Source organism: Trachurus japonicus, chromosome 19 (assembly GCF_045865225.1).
Source record: "Trachurus japonicus isolate A0001 chromosome 19, Traja_1.0".
In the NCBI taxonomy this organism is placed as follows: Eukaryota; Metazoa; Chordata; class Actinopteri; order Carangiformes; family Carangidae; genus Trachurus; species Trachurus japonicus.
This window is the reverse complement of record NC_140925.1, coordinates 9,385,727-9,406,700: the sequence shown is the minus strand read 5'-3', so window position 1 is coordinate 9,406,700 and position 20,974 is coordinate 9,385,727. Positions and strand designations below refer to the sequence as shown.

Here is a 20,974-nt window from a genome sequence, read left to right as displayed (position 1 = left end):
AAAAAAAAAGAGAGCACCTCTTCAGAAACTGACCGGCGCATGCAACCAATTCTCTCAGCATCTGTCATCACTTGACACCCATCGCATCGCCCGTTCCCCATGAATTAGTTCTGATTGTTTTAGTTTGCTAGAAAGTAACTCATGACCGCATGTGAAGATCTAACATGTTTTTTTGTTTGTTTGTTTTTGCAGTCAGGCTTGTTATGTGTCTTTTACCCTGAATGGTCCGTGAAAATCCAATTTTTGAGCTGTGTAAAAAGTCACAGTAACAGTAGCCTATATATGTTCGCTTGAAAGTTTCCCAAAAGCCATAAACAATAAGTTGAGTGAAAAACAAATAGGTCAATAATATGTGAACACTCATCAATACTGGACATTTCAGGGCCAGAGTTTATCTGAAGTCAGGGCCGGCCCAAGCCTCCATGGGGCCCTAAGCAAAGTCTTTATTTTGGTGCACTCTATTATTGCCAATTATTATTATTATCTATTTCATTTTTTACTCTGTCATTGTGAATCATCATATCCTGGCATTTACCCATCTAAGATTTTTATTCTGAAATGGCACCAAATTCAGCTAAAAGTGCAGCCTGGGGTTGATTTACATTTAATCTTCAAATTGATATAATACTGGGATACTGAATGTCACCTCGGTCGACTAAAAGTAACAAAATAAACCAACAGACAATGCATTTACTGTAAACACATCATCTGCTTTTTTAAAATTTTTGGTTTTAAATATACTGCAAGCAACAGAAAAGTGCAACAACAATTTGAAATGCAACAATAATTAAAGTTTTTTGTAATTGAACAGTGTTTCTCTAAGGATCGACAAAAGTTAGTCACTACAATTTTAAAAAGTTAGCCTACTTGCCTTTTGGGGGCCCCCCAATATTCACGGGGCCCCAAGCAGGTGCTTAGTTCGCTTATGCCTTGGGCCGGCTCTGTCTGAAGTTATTATGACACTTAAGTTGTTCAAATGAAACTATACAAGTGGATCATTTCCCACCAGCACTAAATCCTCATATCAGAATAATTGTCAGAATCAGATTAATTTACTGATCCTCACTGGACAGTAATTTAGAGTTATTAGTTTCTCCCTCAGCTAAGAAGGTGAAAGAAGTTTCTGTTTGAGATTCTTTGCAAAACAAGTTCTATGTGAACAATATGAAACGAACAAACAAAAAAGATAAAGAAAAATGAAGAATTATATTCATACAAAATCCGGCCTTATAAGGAAAAAGTAGAAATGAAGTATGAAGTATGAACTTTAAACTTGCAAAAGATAAATGAGGTCAAATGAAGGGGAGATATAAACTTATATAATGTCTTGCATTCATTTTTACACAGACGACAGTTTTGTCCGACATCACTGGAAGCTTGCAGGAACTTTTCAGCTGATGTTTTAAAAGATGACCAACTGATGAGATATTAATCATATATTTTTTTGTCATATACGTATATATATTTATTTAGCCTGATTCTAAATAGCCTTTAACTCTATTTCACATTAATATTTATTAACTACAGTATATTGGTCAGAATTAGTCAATGTTACTTTCTTTTCTTTTTTTAAAAGTATTTTCTCTTGGCCGATTTGTGTGTTCAGTTAAAATTGTTTTAGGCAAAAACAGCAAATTCATATGTATTCCTCCTTTGATTTGAAATGCAGCCACTGAACATCCTCTATGGTTGAGATTTTAATCTCCCTTTGACCTACAGGTCACACACTAAGGGGTAATTTACTTGAATTCCCCCAACTCATGAGCAGCAATGCAATATTTGCTGTCAGGCTCATGACCCCTAACCCTTGTTTTATTATGGTGTGTGACCGCTGTAGTAATTTACAGTTCAGATGTAATGCCACCACAGCTGACCCTTAATTCTCCATAGCCAAAAAGGATTTATACAGTTTTTAAACCATCACACACACTGTTAAAATGTAGGCCTACAGACAAATCACATACAGTCATGAATCAATCAATTTTTAAAGCACCTTTCAAAGCAAATAAATGCTGTTCAAAGTGCTTTAACATTTTGATTGAAAAAGTATAAGAAGTGAAACAAGAAGAATGATGTGGAGACTAATGCACGGAGATTAAAAACAAGAATAAAATATAGCAATAGTAAGACAAAAACACAATATAATATGATAAAATATAAAAAGCAATAAGAATGTAATAAAATAGAATACAATACAGGATAGAAAGATAGAACAAATTATAAAAACACTCATAAGAAAGATAACAATAAAAGAGAAGAAAGTATTAAAATAGAAGACTGTAAAACTGTAGAATAGAATAAAATAACTATGAGACTATAATATAAATGCCATGGGTTTTTAACCTACGTTTGAAAGTGTCAATGTTTGTAACTCCTCTCAGATCCTCCGTCATGGTGGCTAGAGGATTAATCCAAATGACTTTCATCAACAGATCAAAATCTTGACTTGTCTAGTGAAAATTTACTGAGTCACTAACTTTGTTATAGACTTGGGTTCAATCAGTTCCTAGAAGATATATCCTAACTTTGTTGTTGTTTTTTTTACTTTTCCTACAGTGCCAGGATCAGGTTTTACATTTGTGGCTTTTGAGTGGAATTTCTTGATGCCTAGAGGATGAAATCTCAATATTTTCTTAAGAAATAGACCGTGCACTTACACCTGGACTAGGTTTGCCAATATTCTGGTGTGATGAGATGATAATGTCCTGTAGAATAACACACTTTTTCTTTTATCGCTCGTAAATCAACTGTGTCACATGCTCACAGACGGAGTTGACAATAGACAATGGAAGTGAAGGTTTGTAGCTGATGACATTAGTCATGCAGCTTCTTGAAATCCTATCTGCATGTCTTTCCACAAATCCTGCATGAAAGAAGTGGCCTGGATGTCACACATTCCCAGAATGCAGTTTCCACTTTGTCACTGACACTTCATGTAAAATTGATTTATCTCCAGTTTTACACTATAAGCCTGAGATTTTATAGTTTCTAGCTTTTTGCAGTGCTTGTCAAAGTAGGTTTGTTATTGTTGTGATGATTTGATAATAAAGCATTTACAATAATTGCTACACATTTTTGATGATTTATGCTGTTTTTATCTATATTGCTAGCACTTGACTCTATGTAGCCTATGTTGTGCAGCACTTTGGACAACTAAGGTTGTTTTTAAATGTGATATAGCCTATAAATACATTTTGAGTTGAGTTGAGTTGAGTTGTTACCTAATACTTCAAAGACCAAATAAATGAGTATTGACTTTGGCAGGTTCAAGAGATCCTTGCGGCCCGTGACTGTGGATGGGGTGGACATTGAGTGGGTTCAGTACACCTTCGGGTGACCCCGAAAACACCCTCTACACAGGAGGACTCCCACAGGTCAGAGGAGCAGCCGCAGTAACAGACTCATCTCCCTGACCTGCAGAACAGACAGATTCAGGAAATCCTTCATTCCTGCTGCCATCAAAATACACAATGCCATTTGTTAGGCTTTACATATTTACATGGCATTTATATAATATCATTTTAGGTTATGTAAGCTGCTGGACAATTTGAACTTCCCTCCAGGGGATGAATAAAGTATTTTTCTTTTTCTTCTTCTTCTTAGAAGGCAGGATCAGTATAGGCTACTTTCGTCTTATCCTTGTAACATTTTCTTTTATGTCAGTGATGCATGTTTTGTTGGCCTGGAATGACACAGATTAGTTCCAGATGCAAACAAACACTCTCTGTTTCACCCCACTAATATCTTATAGCCTACACTGCTGTAAATGTAAAGCAATTTTTTTCTTAGGCCTACTGATAAAGGGCTTTCACATGTTGAACTGAAAGGAAAAATAGTTGTTTTTTGTTTTGTTTTTTTAAGGAGAGAAATATATTGTTAAAAACATGACAGAAAAAAACACACTCAAAATAGACAACATCAGGAATTAGTATAGCAGCTCAATAGGCTACATAATTAGGTCAATAATATTGACCTAATAATGTACTTTTTTGGTACTTTTTTTTTCTTGCTGCCCTATATTTAGTATTCACTCAATTCTGAATAAAATATAGCAGCAAGAAAAAAAATGTCCTACATTGAACAAAGTAAGAAAAGAAAAGAAAAGAAAAGAGAGAAAAAAGTAAATAAATATATAGAAAATTACTTATATGAAAACATTAAAGAGGTATCTGAATGTTTTATTTGTTTTAATAGCTTTTTGTTTACAGAAGACGATACAGTTTTAACATAAACACGATTAAAAACAAAAGAAAAACACACAAAAAGTAGAACTACTTCCTCATCCTGCCACCGCGTCTCCATGGGAACAGCCCACAGTGACATGACGTTACTTCCTGTTTGTCCCCGGCGGTGGCGGGAGATTCCAGCATGGCGGTGCAACCGAAGCAGAACCTGTCTATGGACAGTGCAGCCGAGCATGGCTTCCTCAACTTCATTTTCTCGATGCCGGAGAAACCGGACACCACCTTCAGAATATTTGACCGTAGCGACTACTACACCGTTCACGGGAAAGACGCCATATTCGCGGCGAAAGAAGTTTTCAAGACGAATGGGGTCATCAAGTATTTGGGCTCAGGTATTCTTAGCATCCATAGCCTGTTGCTAAACACGCAGCTAGCTGAGTTTTTGTTTTGAGTTTGCATTTGCGGGCTAGCTGCGCGTCAAGCTAAGCTAACTACAAATGAATAAATGCATTTGTAGTTAGCTTAGCTGCAAACCTGAGGCCTGTGCTACGCAGCAGGTTCGTCAAACTCAACGTAGCTCTACTTTGTTTGGATGAATTGACCTACTGCCGACTTCCTGTACTAGAAAGGTGGTTTAATGGTTCAGTTAACTCTGGATTTACCTATTTGGCTGCCACCGCATTCACGTGAGAGAGACGTAACAAACAACATTGTTAGATGACTGCATGAGTCAAGAAATCAGTGTCATATGAGAAGAAACGGCCAATTCCTTTATAGCAACATCCAAAATCTATAAAAGTCAGGCCACGGATGCAAACTATTGTATAATATTACGTTTCCTACTGAGTTTATTTTTGTTCTTTTGTCTGTTGATGCATTATTAAAACTTTAATGCTGCCAAAGCTCAGAGCAGAGAGGAGCAATGGAGGTTAATCTAAGTGAAACGTTAATCTATAACCATTTACAGTATGTGGATTATTTTCTTGTTATAACACATCAGAGGGTTTAGTTTTATGTTTCTACAAGATAAATCTCATGAGCAGCAGTTAGGACCAGCACTATATAAGATTACTATGATATTACTATGATGTTATTCACTGTATCTTTAAAAAAAACCCACACATATGTATGCTCAATATAACTAACCAATAAAAATATACTATTTATAACCTAATTATGAGCTAATTGAGGTCCTGTAGGAATAAGGACTCAAAAAAAGTTAAATCTAAATAAGTTCTGCATCAGGAAGTCCAGTATTTAGTTCAAGCTTCATCATTTAATTTCAGACATTAATTGACATCTGTCTTGTCTTATCACTGTGAATATTAATTAGGTGACGACTCTGTCCTCTCAACGCGCAGATTTCAACTCTGTCTTTTGATTATTTTGCTGTTTTGTATTAAATTCAGTGCCTTTCAATGTATTAATGCTAAACAAATAGTTTGAAAAGGCATTTGTGCCGTTCGTGTCTCGTGTCAGGTCACAAGTGCAGCATGTCGCATTTCTTAAAGTGAGTTTGCCACCGTGTCTCATGCATCCTGTGAGTTTAATCTGCAAAAAGAGATGACATACCTCTAAAGGAACAAGTGAAGTCATTGATGGATCTAATGTTATAAATAAATTGATCTCTGAAGTTGTTTCTAATATTAATGTTTGTTGGTTAACAGGGAGTCGCAAGCTGGAGAGCGTGGTCCTGAGCAAGCTGAACTTCGAGGCCTTTGTTAAAGACCTGCTGCTGGTGAGGCAGTACAGAGTGGAAGTGTACAAGAACCACAGCAAGAGCAGCAAGGAGCACGACTGGAGGATCGAGTACAAGGTGGTTGATTAACTCCTTCACCTTTTTAAAAGTGAGAAAATTAGGCCCTATGTTCCCACATTTCCTTTATGATCAATTTGCATCAGATTGTATCCCCATTTCTCCCAATTTGGTAGTCAATTACACCCAACCTATTATCCAGCAGCAGTTGACTACAGATGTAAAGGAGCTTTTAGCTAAATCTGGGAACACAGGGCCCATGGGAACACAGGGCTGACCCCTTCCAACACCGATACTCCAACATAGGGTTGAGTGACGAACCCTTATACCGAAATTAAACTCACCTCCATGAGTTAGTGCAATTTAGACAACAAACTTCTACAGTAGTACAAATAGTGTTAGTAGTAGTAGTGAACAAAGCATTAGAAAGTTTGTAGGTCATGGTGCAAAGACCCTAGTTTGAAATTACTCCGAATCATCCCTTTAAAATAAAGATGACTTGACTTAGTTTCATTTTGAGAAAATTCTTAGAAATAAGAAAAATCTTAGAAATGAGGCAACATAAACCTGAGGGAACATGGGACTGTGGGATCATTGGGCTGTGGGAACATAGGGCTGACCCCCTCCCTCCCCTCCACACTCAGGCCTCCCCAGGAAACCTGACCCAGTTCGAGGAGATCCTGTTCGGTGGTGGCGGTGGGACCGGAGCGGAGGGCTGCGCGGGAGTTGTGGCCGTGCGCTTCGCCACGGGAGCCGACGGGCAGCGCGTGGTCGGGGTCGGATACGTGGACGCTGCCCAGAGGACGATGGGAGTGTGCGAGTTTCCAGATAACGAGATCTTCTCCAACCTGGAGTCTCTGCTCGTTCAACTCGGCCCCAAAGAGTGTCTGTTAGCGCAGGGCGAGGGGAACGCCGACGGCAACAAACTGCGAGAGGTTTGCAAAATATAATTCAACTCAGTGTAACTTCATTTATTTATTTTTTTAGCAAGGGCAGTTGGATGCAACATCTGCTCTGAAAAAAATGTTTAAAAATTGACACAGTTGTAATGCTGATAAGATCAGATATCAAACTCAAATGATTATTTCTAGCAGAGTATTTTTAGATGTATAAAACATTTCAAAAGGGTGGTTGTTAAATATAATAAATTGAATAAAATATAATGTGGGTTTGATGTGAAAATACTGTCACTGATCCTGGATCTTTCATTATTTATCATATTTGGTTTCACTTTTAAAGGGACAACGAGGAGTTTCTATTCGGTTATAAAAAAGTCTCACGTTAATGTGGATGAATCTCCGCTACCCACACTTGTTAATGGGCCCATTTTCGATAAATATATCGTTTTGTCTTTATCGTTATTTTGTTATTATTAGTGGTGGCGGAAACGCTGGTCGAGCCGACCAGCGTTTCCTTCGTGGCGAGTTATGAGAATAACGCCGCAGAATCGCCGTTTATGGTCGGAACTACGACGGTATGTGAACCTCTTTGAACCTCTGACTTTAATTATTGATGAATGAAAACACGAGTCTGTCTTGCGGCGGTCAAAGAAATGTACGGTGCGCGCGGAGGCTCATAAATGTAGTGTGAAAACGCTTCGCTTTTCCAAAACTCCTCGTTGTCCCTTTAACTTTATTTTAGCAGTGAATCCTTTTTATCCTCTGTTTAAGCTCTTTGAAACTGTGTAAAGATGATGTCTGTGTGTGTGTGTGTGTGTGTGTAGGTGGTGGAGCGCGGCGGCGTGCTGGTCTCTGACAGGAAGAGGGCGGAGTTCAGTAGCAAGGACATGGTCCAGGATCTGAACCGGCTGCTGAGAGCCAAGAGAGGAGAGACCGTGGCCAGCAACACGCTGCCAGAGCTGGACAAACAGGTGGAGAAGAGACGGAGCTTCCTCACTCACAAGAACGACACAGAAGTGACCAGAACTGACTCACATCTCTGTCTGTGTGTGTGTGTGTGTGGTTCATTGTGTGCAGGTGGCGATGTCGTGCTTGGCCGCGGTGGTTCGTTTCCTTGAGCTGCTCTCTGACGAGTCCCACTTCAACTCCTTCAGTCTGACCTCTCTGGACCTGGGTCAGTACATGAGGCTGGACAACGCCGCCGTCAGGGCTCTGAACCTCTTCCAGGTCAGTTGCAGTTAAAATATTAAAACAGTGACATTTGAAAGAACATTTAAAGGGATAGTTCAACATTTTGGCAAATTGGCCCATTGCCATAATCCTTATAGTCATAGCAGTAGGTTCGTTACCGTTAATTTTTAGAACGGCGGAGCAGAGCTGCAAGCTGCTCAGAGCTACACTACGGAGGCTCATGGGATTTCTTGGTTTCCCTCATCGAACTCATCAAATACACAATCCAACAACTCCAAAACGCTCTGGTGGACAAGTTGACCTGCACATTCACCACGCTATGAGATAATAATGTAATGTTATGAGACAGAGTTGTTTTCGAGGCAAATTCAGAGACTGCTTGCTAAAAAACTGCTGTTTTGCATGAATTGACCTCTAAAACAACTCCGTCTGGCAACATTCTCACATATCTCATAGCGTGGTGAATGTGCAGGTCACAACTTGTCCATGAGAGTGTGTTGGAGTTGTTGGATTGTGTATTTGATGAGTTCGATGAGGGAAACCAAGAATCCCATTAGCCTCCGTAGCGTAGCTCTGAGCAGCTCGCAGCTCTGCTCCGCCGTTCTAAAAATAGCTTGCACCGACAATTAAAGGTAACGAACCTACTGCTATGACTATAGGGATTATGGCAATGGGCCAATTTGCCAAAATGTCAAACTTACCCTTTAAATTTATGGTCCAGTGTGTTGGTTTGCAGTGTGTTACAGAAGCCATGTGAGATGTTCATCATATTACACGTTAAGGGGCTTTGAATCATGTGATTTTTAACTGTATCCTCCAGGGTTCGCCTGACGACACCAGCGGAGCTCACTCATTGGCCGGCCTGTTGAACAAGTGTCGTACGCCGCAGGGCCAGCGGTTGGTCAACCAGTGGATCAAACAGCCGCTCATGGACAAAACTAAAATAGAGGAGAGGTAAAACTGACATAAACATCTGATATTTTAATTCCACTCATTCTCCATGTTCATTTTTTTATATAGAATCAATAATTTAAGATAAACAATTTAAACATTTTTGAATCCATGATCAAATAGTCTTGTTTTTATTGTGTGCTGTTGGACTTCACATTCACTGAATATTCTGCTCCACCTCTGCTTCAAATCATTGTTTACAAGAGAATAAAAACAAAAGTTAAATGAACTCTTATAATGTGTTAAGATTTTTAAAATAGTGCAGGAACCTTGAGCTTTTACGTCTTTCTGTTTAAGATGCATTTTGGATCAGTCTCAGTTTCAGAAGCTGTGGGCCAAAAATCTTTTTGAGTAACACTGAAGTGTAATGAGACCTGTGTTTATGTATTGAAAGGCTGTAAATAATAATGGTTATTATCATTATCTGATGATTTGCCAAACATTTAACATACATTGATTAATGATTCACTTTCATTCATTTCAAAAACATGAGGTTGTCCAAGATTCCAGTTCAATTTTCGACACAAAAAAAGAATGGACAATAGGAACAAGAATAGTTTCTGGCATCATATCTTCATAAATAGTTGTTGGCTGACCGATTAATCAACAAATATTTCAGCTGTAGCTCATTGTTTTTCTTGGTTGAATCACAGTAGATAGTTTGAAGCAGTTTTATCCAGAGTGAAAACTGAAAAAGTAGATTAAAATGCAACGATATAAATAGATAAAGTGTTGAATGTAAGAAACATTATAGTGACATTAAAGTGTTACAATGTAGCTGCCTTGTGGATGTGCAACTATTGATAGATGAGCATGAAATTAATTGCACTCATATGACAAATTTTGTGGATGCTTTTAATTTTTTTATTGTGTTGTGTGTGTGCAGGCTGGACCTGGTGGAGAGCTTCGTGTGTGACTCGGAGCTCAGGCAGACGTGTCAGGAAGACCTGCTGCGCCGCTTCCCCGACCTTCACCGGATGGCCAAGAAGTTCCACCGCCACAGCGCGACGCTGCAGGACTGTTACCGGGTCTATCAGGCCGTCAGCCACATCCCGGCCCTCGTCACAGCCCTGGAGAGATACTCAGGTACACTCACACAGACCCGGAGCGTTTGAATCAACACTGAGGTAACATTTTAATCGACTCTCCGCGATCCGCCGCTCTACTTTTGATTCCCCCGAGCCGACCAGGAACACACTTTCTTTGTCTGTGTCTGAAGCTGTCGTCTGACACATGGTCTTCAGCTGTTGTGGCTCATTCAAATCCAATTAGTAATGACTTCCAAGATGACATTTTGTACAACACTGCTTCATTCACATATGATTTTCCTGGTTATAAGACGTCATGTGTCCGTTTGCACGAGTCTGACCCTCTGATCGGCGAAAGAGAATCACTGATACCTGGTAGTAGTTCTTTTATTGTTTGCTTGTTTGTTTTTTAATTTCTTCTTAAGTGGAAACACACTTAGCAAAACAATACAACCAGTTAGAAGTGGCACATGAGTTGTCATCCATCATGACAGGTCAACTGAAAACATGAATAGAAGCGATTAGATTTTCAAGCCATCAGTAACAAATAAGGGTTGGTAAGATGAGCAATTCACAAATATCTTTAAAAAATTGTTTTAAAGGTATCAGATTTGTTAATATGTATTATTTGTATTCATGTTAGTTTTATGTCATTTTAACAATTTTTTTTTAAACGAAAGTAAGACTGAATACCCCAGAAAATCTCAAATGGTGTAACCACATAAGAACGATAAGAATGATTTTGCTGTATTTCTATATTTGAATTTTAATGCATTTTAGCAGCACTAAGCAGGACTTATCCTAAAACCACTGCTTTTCTTCAAAATAATGTGACAGATTATGTAAAAAATTGTTAAGAAACATAGTGTTGCGTTGAAAAAGTGAATTACATTAATTCCACATTTGAGTCCAGATTTATTTCCCTGTGTATATAGTCAGATTTTTATGAGAAAATACAGGTTACACCACTAGACACTGGGTTGCATCACGTCATTGACCCATTTCCAGTATTAACACATACACTAAGTATCCATTAATCTGTGTGTGTGTGTTGTAGGGAGCTACGAGGTTCTGCTGGAGGCCGTGTTCCTCGCCCCCCTCAGAGATCTGCTGACCGACTTCACTAAGTATCAGGAGATGATCGAAACCACTCTGGACATGAACCAGGTCTTTTTTTCTCTTGCACGAAAATGTGGTTCTGTGCTGTGTGTTTTTTTATTTTGTTAACATCGGCATCATCCATCTCCATCTCCATGTCCATGTGCAGATCGACCACCACGAATTCCTGGTGAAGGCGTCGTTTGACCCGGTGCTGAGCGAGCTGAGGGAAAAGATGGACGCGCTGGAGAAGAGCATGCAGGCGGTGCTGAGCAGCGCCGCCAGAGATCTAGGTGATTTACACACAACATCAACACAACACACATCTGTTCACCTCACAGAGACACACTGTTCCTGACAACAAAATGTGAAAAATGTTCACAAAATAAAACACCCGTTGCCCTTTACATACAGAAGTGCTTTTACTTTGAAATAGGAAGCTCACCTACCCTCGATGTAGCTAGCTTCAACCAAAATAAACCATCTTTGCTTGAACCCTCCGTTTTGACCGATCTGGTTCCGTTAGCGGCATTTGACCGCTCAAGATGCCTTACCGGAGAGTTTTGTCAGCTCTGAGACGAAGATCGGTCCGTTTAGAGTTGCTGAAGAGTTTCTCTGATGACTTGGTGGAGGCAGGCTAACACTACCTATACACTTCCAGCGTTTGAGCTAAGCTAATACGGGCGATACGGCTCTATCTCCCTTGTTACTGCACGCACAGTCGAAAGGATGGTGTCTATCTGCTTGTCATGGACTCGGGAGTGAGGCAGGACACATAAAAAAAAAAAAAAAAAATGTTGGCGTATCCCTTTTAAGATGTCGTGTGACAGAAAAGACACAACAAGCCGACAGCAACTAGGACACTCTATGAAAGCCTGTGTTTTTTGTCTGTTGTTGTTTTGTTTTTTACACATATTTGGACATATGGATATTTAACTCTTTCACTGCCAGCCATTTTCACACCAGCTACTTTCAGCTTTTTGACTGATCTTTTTAGCCCCACCATATATTATGTAGGCTACTATTATATACACATTCAATCCATCAAATTAAAGAAGAGAGTCTCTACTTTCCAGCAAAAAAAACTGTGTGTTTCTAACTTGTTCCAGTCTTGAGTAATTGGCTGTTGAATATAGGTTAGTTTATTCCCAAAAAAGCCATTTTGGGACCAAAATCTTGAGAAAAATAAGTTTTTGGCTTATGGCTTATGAGTCTGGTAAGGTATATAAAAAGATCTCAACTATTTCAAATCAGCCGTTCTACTGTTCAGAAAATAAGTCTACAATTGGAGGACATTTAAACAAAACAACTGCCGACACGACCAGGTCTGGACGTCTGAGCAAGTTCAGCCAGAGAGCAGACTGACCGCAAGATGCTGAAAGAAGTCTCCAAAAACCATACAATGTCATCACAGGACTTATAGCAGGCTTCTGCTGCTGTTGATGTGAAAGTATAAGTCTCTACAATCAGAAAGAGACTGCAGCACAAGTGTAACTTGCATGGGAGGTGTGCGAGAAGGAAAACTTTTCTCTCTAAGAGAAACATGAAGGCCAGACTGAAGTTTGCCAGAGAGAACGCAGACAAAGACCAGGACTTCTGGGATCATGTTCTCTGGACAGATGAGTCTAAAACCGAGTTAGTTATTTGGACACCGGGACAGAGGACGTGTTTGACGTAAACCAAATGGGGTGTCCTAATATTTTCCACATGTCTGTATGTCTGTGATGCCTTCAGGGTCGTTCAGTGTTGTAGATGTTGTCACATCTTCTCATTTCATCATGGCTCAAACCATTTATTCCCACTGTGGTTTAGAACAGAGAAAGATAGCAATGAAACTTCATGTGAAGATGAGGTTGTTTTTTTTTATTCCACTCTTGTGTTTTCCCTTTTAATAAGTTCAGATTTATTTGTGTGCAGTGTTGTAACTAGATTTCTCTACAGTATTTCTTTCCTGTTCCTTTTTGTTAGCAACAATAACAATAACAGCTTCACATGTGAAATGCACTTGAGCATGAATCAATATTTTGTTAATAGAAATAAAAGGATTGGTTTAACCAGATGTTTGATAGTTTTATGTGAATGGGAAACTTTTTTTTGTGAGAAAACACAAGTTAGATTTGAAGCGTGTTGTTTCACAACTCTGGTTCAGGCCTGAGCAAAGAAACATCTGGGTCGTCTTATGAACCCAGATAATGTTAACGTTGACGTTAGAGGTCGACCGATAGTGGATTTTTTAATTCCGATATAATAACGATAGTTTGGAGCAGGAAAAAGCCGATAGCCGATTAATCGGCTGATACCCCCCCTCCCCCCCCCCCCCCCCCCCCCCCCACCCCCCCCCCCCCCCGCCCCCCCACCCCCCCCCCCCCCCCCCACCCCCCCCCCCCCCACCACCACGAAAAAAATATATATATATTAATAAATTTTTTTTTTATTTAATTTTTTTTTTTTTAATAATAATATATAGCTATTAGCTAGTGTAAAACTAAAGGATGTGGGACACTGAATCATCCCTGGACCCTGTGAGTGACGAACAGCCGAACTCCACACGTGAGTTTGTTTACATCAGAACAGCTGTAGTGACGTGACGCTGCAGGAGAGGAGACTGTAACTAAACAGGACGTTGGCTCGTGGTGTGGTTACGCCGTAGCCTACATTAACAGGTGACTGTTTCACTACAGTTAGCCTACTGTGTGGAAAACCCATCGCCTGTAAAAAGAAAAACCACGCTGTAATGATCGTGATCGAGTTGGACGAGTGTGTTTGGAGCTGACGGCGGAGAGAGAGAAAAAAAGAGAGCGAGACGCACGTAGCGGCCGTGATATTGACGAACCCCGTCCCCCCGCTGAGGAGGAACTCAAGCTGTTATGGAACAGGACCTAAACCAAGTCGAGTAGAGCCCATAAGAGCCCAACTTTGTTAGTGTAAAGAAGCCATTATTGTGCGTCTGCCCCAACTCTGCGGCGCTCTCTCTTCCTCCTTTCCCGTCTCTCTCTAGCTGTCCTTTCAAAATAAAAGCACAAAAAGCCGGAGAGGAAAAAAAAAAAAAAAAAAACACTGACTCGTGAGCTGGTGGCGGTGAGATATTTAGCGTGGCAGCCGCCACCACATTATCTATGCAGGAACCCTTATATGATTAAGAGAAAATACTACAGTGTTTCTCATTAAATAACAAGAGAGTTTCGTTCCAGTCAGCCCCTCCACCTGCCACCTCTCTCTTACTGCGGTCGCACCGCACCTACAGTACCCTCACCTGGGTCACTTCTCTGCTGCTGCCGCTGCACATGCCCCGTCTCTCTCTCTCCCCTGCTCTGTGTGTGTGTGAAGAGCAGCCCCGCCCCTCAGTGATCAGAGAGACAGAGAGCGGCAGGGAAGAAGCAGTTTATGGCGCGGTGGAAAAAACTGCAGCCATCGGCCACTATCGGAGCCAAGTTCCGCTGATTCCGATAGTTTGTAAAACGTCCTATCGGCGCCGATTAATCGGCCAAAACGATTAATCGGTCGACCTCTAGTTGACGTGACATGTGGTGTTTGGTTTTCAGTTTGAGCTCATCGTGGTCACTCTTGCGTTTCAGGGCTGGACGCCGGTAAGACGGTGAAGCTGGAGTCGAACGCCATGCTGGGTTTCTACCTGAGAGTCACCTGCAAGGAGGAGAAGAGCCTGAGGAACAACAAGAAGTTCACCACGCTGGACGTTCAGAAGAACGGAGTGCGTTTCACTAACAGGTCGGTGTCGGATGTTAAGACATTTGAAAATGGTCATACTCCTCCTGTCAGCTGACGGCCTGCGCTCCTCCTCTCACGTGTCCACAGTAAACTGAGCTCGCTGAACGAGGAGTACACCAAGAGCAGGGAGGAGTACGAGGAGGCGCAGAATGCTATCGTCAAAGAGATCATCAACATCTCCTCAGGTGAGGCTCTCTGCACATGCTGCTCACGTTGTCGCGTCACTATGGCGTTGATCTAACAGAAATGACCTCGCCTGAGCCACATGGACGGTTTAATAAGGAATAAGTCTTTTTTTTCTCTCTCTTAATGTGCAAGTTGGGTGATTAACAAACAACACACATGACACAGGAGAGTAGAAACAAGAGGAGCTACATAACCAGACAATATATAAAACAACAAGGACAAAACCAAACACACAAACAAACCAAAAAATACTTTTCCAAATAAAAAGAGAACACAAAAAATGTCATTATTGGCTTTATTTTAATAGAAAATCTTAGATCTATAACATACATCAGTAAATAATCAGTAAATCAGTAAACAATCACTGCTGCTGCAAGATTAAAATTGAGATTTCCATCGATATTAATTTCTGAACTCTTCCCAAGTTAAAACCTTATTGTTCTGTTGTTTAAAAATGAATATCAACTTGTTTTCTTCATTATTCATTGTTTGAGGTCTGAAAACACTGCATCTTTTTTGTTATTTTGACCAGTTGTAATTTTTGGGAGAAATTGTTATCAGCAGTTTCTATCAATGCAATATTGTTCCGTTCATTCATCTCTTTCTCTGTTATTCTCGTTCACACACGCAGTATACCGTAGTACCGTTTTAAATGCCCCTGGTACCAATATAGTACTGGTATACAGAACAAGCCTAATAATCATAGTAATGACAACATTTAACATTTAATCAGATATCAGTTGTTTTTGAGGCTGCAAACATCTCTGTGTTTGATCGTTCGTATTAATTGTTGAGATGTTTAAAAAACCACCAGGTTACGTGGACCCCCTCCAGACGCTGAGTGACGTCATAGCGCAGCTGGACGCAGTGGCCAGTTTCGCCGTGGCGTCCGTCTCGGCTCCCGTGCCGTACGTCCGGCCTCGTCTCCTAGCCGACGGCTGCAGGCGCACGGAGCTGCTGCAGGCCAGACATCCCTGCATGGAGACGGACGCAGACACCGCCTTCATACCCAACGACATCACCTTCGTGCAGGGAGAGAGGAGCTTCTACATCATCACAGGTGAGAAGAGACGTTGATGGGTTTTTGTTTTTACTTATGTATTGTTTAGTTTAGTTTATTTTGGTCCTGATGTGGCACCTCATTGTACAATAGAGATTACAGCTCAACATAAATACAGCAGCTGGACAAGGTCTAAGAAAACAGAAAATATGCAAATCAAAGTAAACAATAAGTAAATAAAGAAAGTGTACAATAGACATTTAGACCAATAAGGTCGAGGCTGAAGCTTATTTTGCCGACCCTCTTATAAATCAGGTTGTATTAAATACTATTCAATCTACTATTTCCTTTTATCAGTCAGTACGTTTACATGCAGAGCTTAATCCAGCTATGCTCAAAATTCGATTTTGGCGTCAAGTCGGACTTCTGTCCTTGTCTCAATATACATGCAACTGAGAAAACCGAATAACTGACGGGGTCCGCCCCCTCATGCATCGTCACAGGTCATTTCAGCGGGTTAATACGCCGCCTGTCCTGTTGACTTCTCTGTCACCTGGTAAAAAACAGAATATAAACAACTCAGTAAGCTTATTAATAAATTCTCAACTGCAGTTCCCGACTAGACACGTCAGTCTGGGCCGGATTCACGCTGAGAATAGGATGCGGGCTTCCCTTTTTTCCCCTCTCTCTCTCTCTCTCTTTTTTTTTTTTTTTTAGAATAAAACACTCCTGTGTGAAATGCATTGAATCTGTGCTGACGTTGGGTTTTTTTCTTTACTTTGCGGGGTTCGGGCGGCTTCTCTTCTCTGCTCCACTTTGTGCCGTCTCTACTGTTGTGGAGCATGCGCACATGCATTGTCCAGTTATACTCCGACTAAGGTGTATACATGACGGAGGAAATCGAATTCCAATCGCATTATCTGGGTGTCTTAATCGGAGTTCTTCAGTCGGACTAAGGTGTTTACATGCACTTCAGTTGTCCAGTTACAGTCAGATTAAGGCAATCATTCGGTTTTTTCAAGTGTCATGTAAACGTACTGAGTGAATAAACAAAGTCAAAAAAAGCTCTACAGCGGGTAGACGTTCTTCTCGTCTCTTCTTCCCTCCAGGACCAAATATGGGCGGCAAGTCGACCTTCATCCGTCAGGTGGGCGTGATCGCCCTCATGGCTCAGATCGGCTGCTTCGTGCCGTGCGAGAAGGCGGAGCTCAGCGTGACCGACAGCATCCTGGCCAGGGTGGGAGCAGGGGACTGCCAGGTGAAGGGCGTGTCCACCTTTATGGCCGAGATGCTGGAGACCGCCGCCATTCTGCGGTAGGTACACACACACACACACACGCACGAGCTTGTCGGCTAAACGCAAGCGACACCCCAGCTCTGATCTTATGGAGCTATTTCCCTGACATTAAAAGTTGGCATTGAAAACAGAATTTGGCGTTGTAATAAAAGTTGTATTGACACTGAAACAAGTATCGGCATTGAAAAATGTTGGAACACAGGCATAAAAAATACAATATTTAATTTGGATTTTAAAAAAATATATTATCATGTAGTTTTCAATGTCAGTCTTCAGATTTCTTCTTTGCCCCTCCCCTCAGACCCTCCCCTCCACGGCAAAACCCTGACAGTAACTTGGCATTGAAAAAAAGAACAGTGAAACAGGAAAAAAAAAAAAATTGAAACTGAAAACCAGTGAGACTGGGGGGAAATGCAGTGTAAAAATGGACATGAAGAAGAAATCTGAAGACTGACATTGAAAACTACATGATAATATATATTTTTTTAATCCAAATAAAATATTGTATTTTTTATGCCTGTGTTCCAACATTTTTCAATGCCAATACTTGTTTCAGTGTCAATACAACTTTTATTACAATGCCAAATTCTGTTTTCAATGCCAACTTTTAATGTCAGGGAAATGGCTCCATATGATCTCATCTTCATCCCTCGTGCTCGTCCCTGCAGCTCGGCCACGGAGAACTCGCTCATCATCATCGACGAGCTGGGCCGAGGAACGTCCACCTACGACGGCTTCGGCCTGGCCTGGGCCATCAGCGAACACATCGCCTCCAAGATCGGCTGCTTCTGCCTGTTCGCCACGCACTTCCACGAGCTGACGGCGCTCGCCGCTCAGCAGGCCACTGTGCAAAACCTGCACGTCACGGCCCTGACCTCCCACAACACGCTCACCATGCTCTACAGAGTCAAACCAGGTCAGAGGACACACAGGCGCCTGACATGTGGTCACACACGAGTCGAACTGCCTCATTTCTCATTTTCTAACCTCAATAGACCCGAGATCTACAGAATGAACGTCTGTTTATCGATACGCGGCCTCTCCTGCCATAAAGTGTTTGACATTACAAACGTCATCGATCTGTTAAAGGGATAGTTCACTCAAAATTTAAATTTCACTCATTATCTACTCACCCTCATGTCGACTAAGGGCCGGGAGAAGTTTCAGAGTCCTCTGTGCCTTCTCTGAGTTACAGTGGGGCTCAGCGTAGCAGTGCATGTCCATATGACGGTTGCGAACGGAGCTCGTTTTTCTTCGTCCAAAAAGACACACCAAAAAAACATCCAAATACCTCCATAGTGCTCGTCTGTAATGTCCCTCTTGTATTGAAGCCCCAACATGAGAAATTGTTCCGAAAAAAATTAAATAAGTCTACGTTTTAAGCTTGTTTGTAGCGGAAGCTCCCAGTGTCTCAGTTCACTGCTCTGCCTGTGTCTGTGCAAATCTCGCGTGATTCCGGCAGAGCAACACCGGGAGCTTCCGCTACAAACAAGCTTAAAATATATACTTATTTAATTTTTTTCGGAACAATTTCTCATGTTGGGGCTTCAATACAAGAGGGACATTACAGACGAGCACTATGGAGGTATTTGGATGTTTTTTGGTGTGTCTTTTTGGACGAAGAAAAGCGAGCCCCGTTCGCAACCGTCATATGGACATGCAGTGCTGTAACTCAGAGAAGGCACAGAGGACTCTTCTCCCAGCCCTTAGTTGACATGAGGGTGAGTAGATAATGAGTGAAATTTCAATTTTGAGTGAACTATCCCTTCAAAGTGACAGCTTCACGCTCTTTAAACACAGATAATGTTCATACAGATACATTCATTCAGACTTCACTCTCCTGGTGAGACTGAAGTGATTCTCTTGTGACTCTCTTAATAAGCGAGAAAACAAGCGTTCAATCAGTCTCATCATTTATTCGTTACAATACAGGACTTAAACGCTGTTTTCTCAAATACTTTCATTCATTCATTCACGGTTGCAGCTGGCATGAATGAAAGTTGATGCGAGACAGCGGGTGTGATTGTGCAAATGTTGTTTTTTTTAAACCCCACTGTGACTGCAGTCGATATTTCTCTGTAGTTGATTCATTTATTTGATCTGTTAAATGTAAAAATGTTATATTTACAACCAAAAAAACACAAAAGTGCCAATTTTTCTGGCAGATTAAAGAGTTTATCTTTGATATTTTTACGTGTTTGACTCTTTAATCGATCAGAAAAATGATTATCAAGTTGTAGTCTGGTGTTTGCAGATTACCATGAAGTGATTTTCTAAATAGATGTTTCCAAAACCGTGTGTTCAAGGTGTTTGCGACCAGAGTTTCGGTATCCACGTGGCCGAGTTGGCTTGCTTCCCGCCGGCGGTGGTTGCCATGGCGAAGGAGAAGGCCGTGGAGCTGGAGGAGTTCCAGGAACCGGCAGGAGAGAAGTCGGACCGGGGGGAAGAGCCCGAGGCCAAGAGACGACGAACAGACAAACAAGTAGGACAAGACAACTTATCCTGCTGTCATCGCGGCACACAGACATATGATCGAGCATAATCGCATTTTATATCCCATAATATCTGTGGAGTTGACATCGTTTAAAGCAGAAGTAAGAGATATTTTTGTGTTAATATAAGTCTTAAATAGTTATATCTTCCGACAGCAATCACTTACATAGAGTGTTTGGTCTGAAACACGGGTCTGTCAGTCACTCTGCTCTGCTCTGAGCCGAGGAGAAAACTTTTCTCGTATCCTACAATTTTTATCCAATGAGGAGAGAGAACGGCATGAAGGGCTGTGTGTGCAGCCAAGGGATGCGCCTGAATGTGGTGACGTAGGGACGAGGACCAATAGATCCATGACGAGGGCGGGGGCTGCTAACTCCATCGGCTGACAAGAAGTTATGGTGCGTTCAAGGCAACCCGTAACTCGTGTTTTTCCGACCTGTGAAGTCGTACCAGTTCGATCTGGTACGAGTTCAGTTACGAGTGGCCGTTATAGTGACTTTCACAGGTAAAACAGGTCGGAAAAACACGAGTGGGTTGCCTGGAACGCTACAAAGTCGTAAGTCGTGACTTGAAGCTGTAATTTACGGTTTCAAAAGCCTGCCTGGAACGCAGCATTAGCCAAAACGATCGGATCGCTTACTTCTGCTTTAATAACGGTTTTCAGTACCACGCCTGCCCTACGAGGCTGAGGAAGCGCTGGTTCACGCCGTATGCACAGACACAAAATGTTGTATTGAGTAAAACTTGTGTCTTTCTCCTTCAGGTCGGGGAGACCCTGATCCAGGACTTCCTGGAGAAGGCCAAGTCTCTTCCTGCCAGCGACATGAGCGAGGAGGAGGTGAAGGCGGCGCTCAGGAGGATGAAGCAGGAGCTGGTCGGTAAAAACAACACGTTTGTCACAGAGATCCTCTCGCGCTGCGTTCCCGTGAAAACAGCCTGATTTTTTGGGGGGGGACAAAGACGAACCTCAGTCAAACACTAGATCATAAACACACTGTATAGTTTTTCAATAAAGAATTATTCCTGGATGTGATGTGCGTTTGTGTTTTTTCTCCACTTTTGTTATTTACGCACATGACATGTTGTTGCACGTCAATGACCCGAGTAATTTTCAAGAACATCACATTTCCTTGGAAACACCGTGTGTGTGTGTCGACTGCACTTC

At 41.4% G+C, this 20,974-nt stretch overlaps 1 protein-coding gene across 1 annotated transcript; it reads left to right on the top strand.

Annotated features, from left to right (window-relative positions):
- The first annotated feature begins 4,346 nt into the window (after positions 1-4,346).
- msh2 (mutS homolog 2 (E. coli)) lies at positions 4,347-20,846 on the top strand. Its single transcript, XM_085761810.1, has 16 exons — positions 4,347-4,576; positions 5,852-6,000; positions 6,585-6,875; positions 7,664-7,810; positions 7,917-8,066; positions 8,851-8,984; positions 9,868-10,067; positions 11,067-11,176; positions 11,277-11,400; positions 14,683-14,833; positions 14,921-15,018; positions 15,834-16,079; positions 17,129-17,333; positions 17,985-18,232; positions 19,623-19,798; positions 20,573-20,846. The coding sequence occupies exons 1-16, from the start codon at positions 4,369-4,371 to the stop codon at positions 20,747-20,749; spliced, it is 2,814 nt and encodes a 937-aa protein (XP_085617936.1). The 5' UTR covers positions 4,347-4,368; the 3' UTR covers positions 20,750-20,846.
- The last annotated feature ends 128 nt before the right edge of the window (positions 20,847-20,974 follow it).

Coding starts and splice junctions, on each gene's coding strand:
- msh2 (XM_085761810.1), top strand. CDS start 4,369: ATGGCGGTGCAACCGAAGCAGAACCTGTCTATGGACAGTGCAGCCGAG. Junction 17,334..17,984: donor GAGACCGCCGCCATTCTGCG/GTAGGTACACAC, acceptor TCGTCCCTGCAG/CTCGGCCACGGAGAACTCGC. Junction 18,233..19,622: donor GCTCTACAGAGTCAAACCAG/GTCAGAGGACAC, acceptor CGTGTGTTCAAG/GTGTTTGCGACCAGAGTTTC.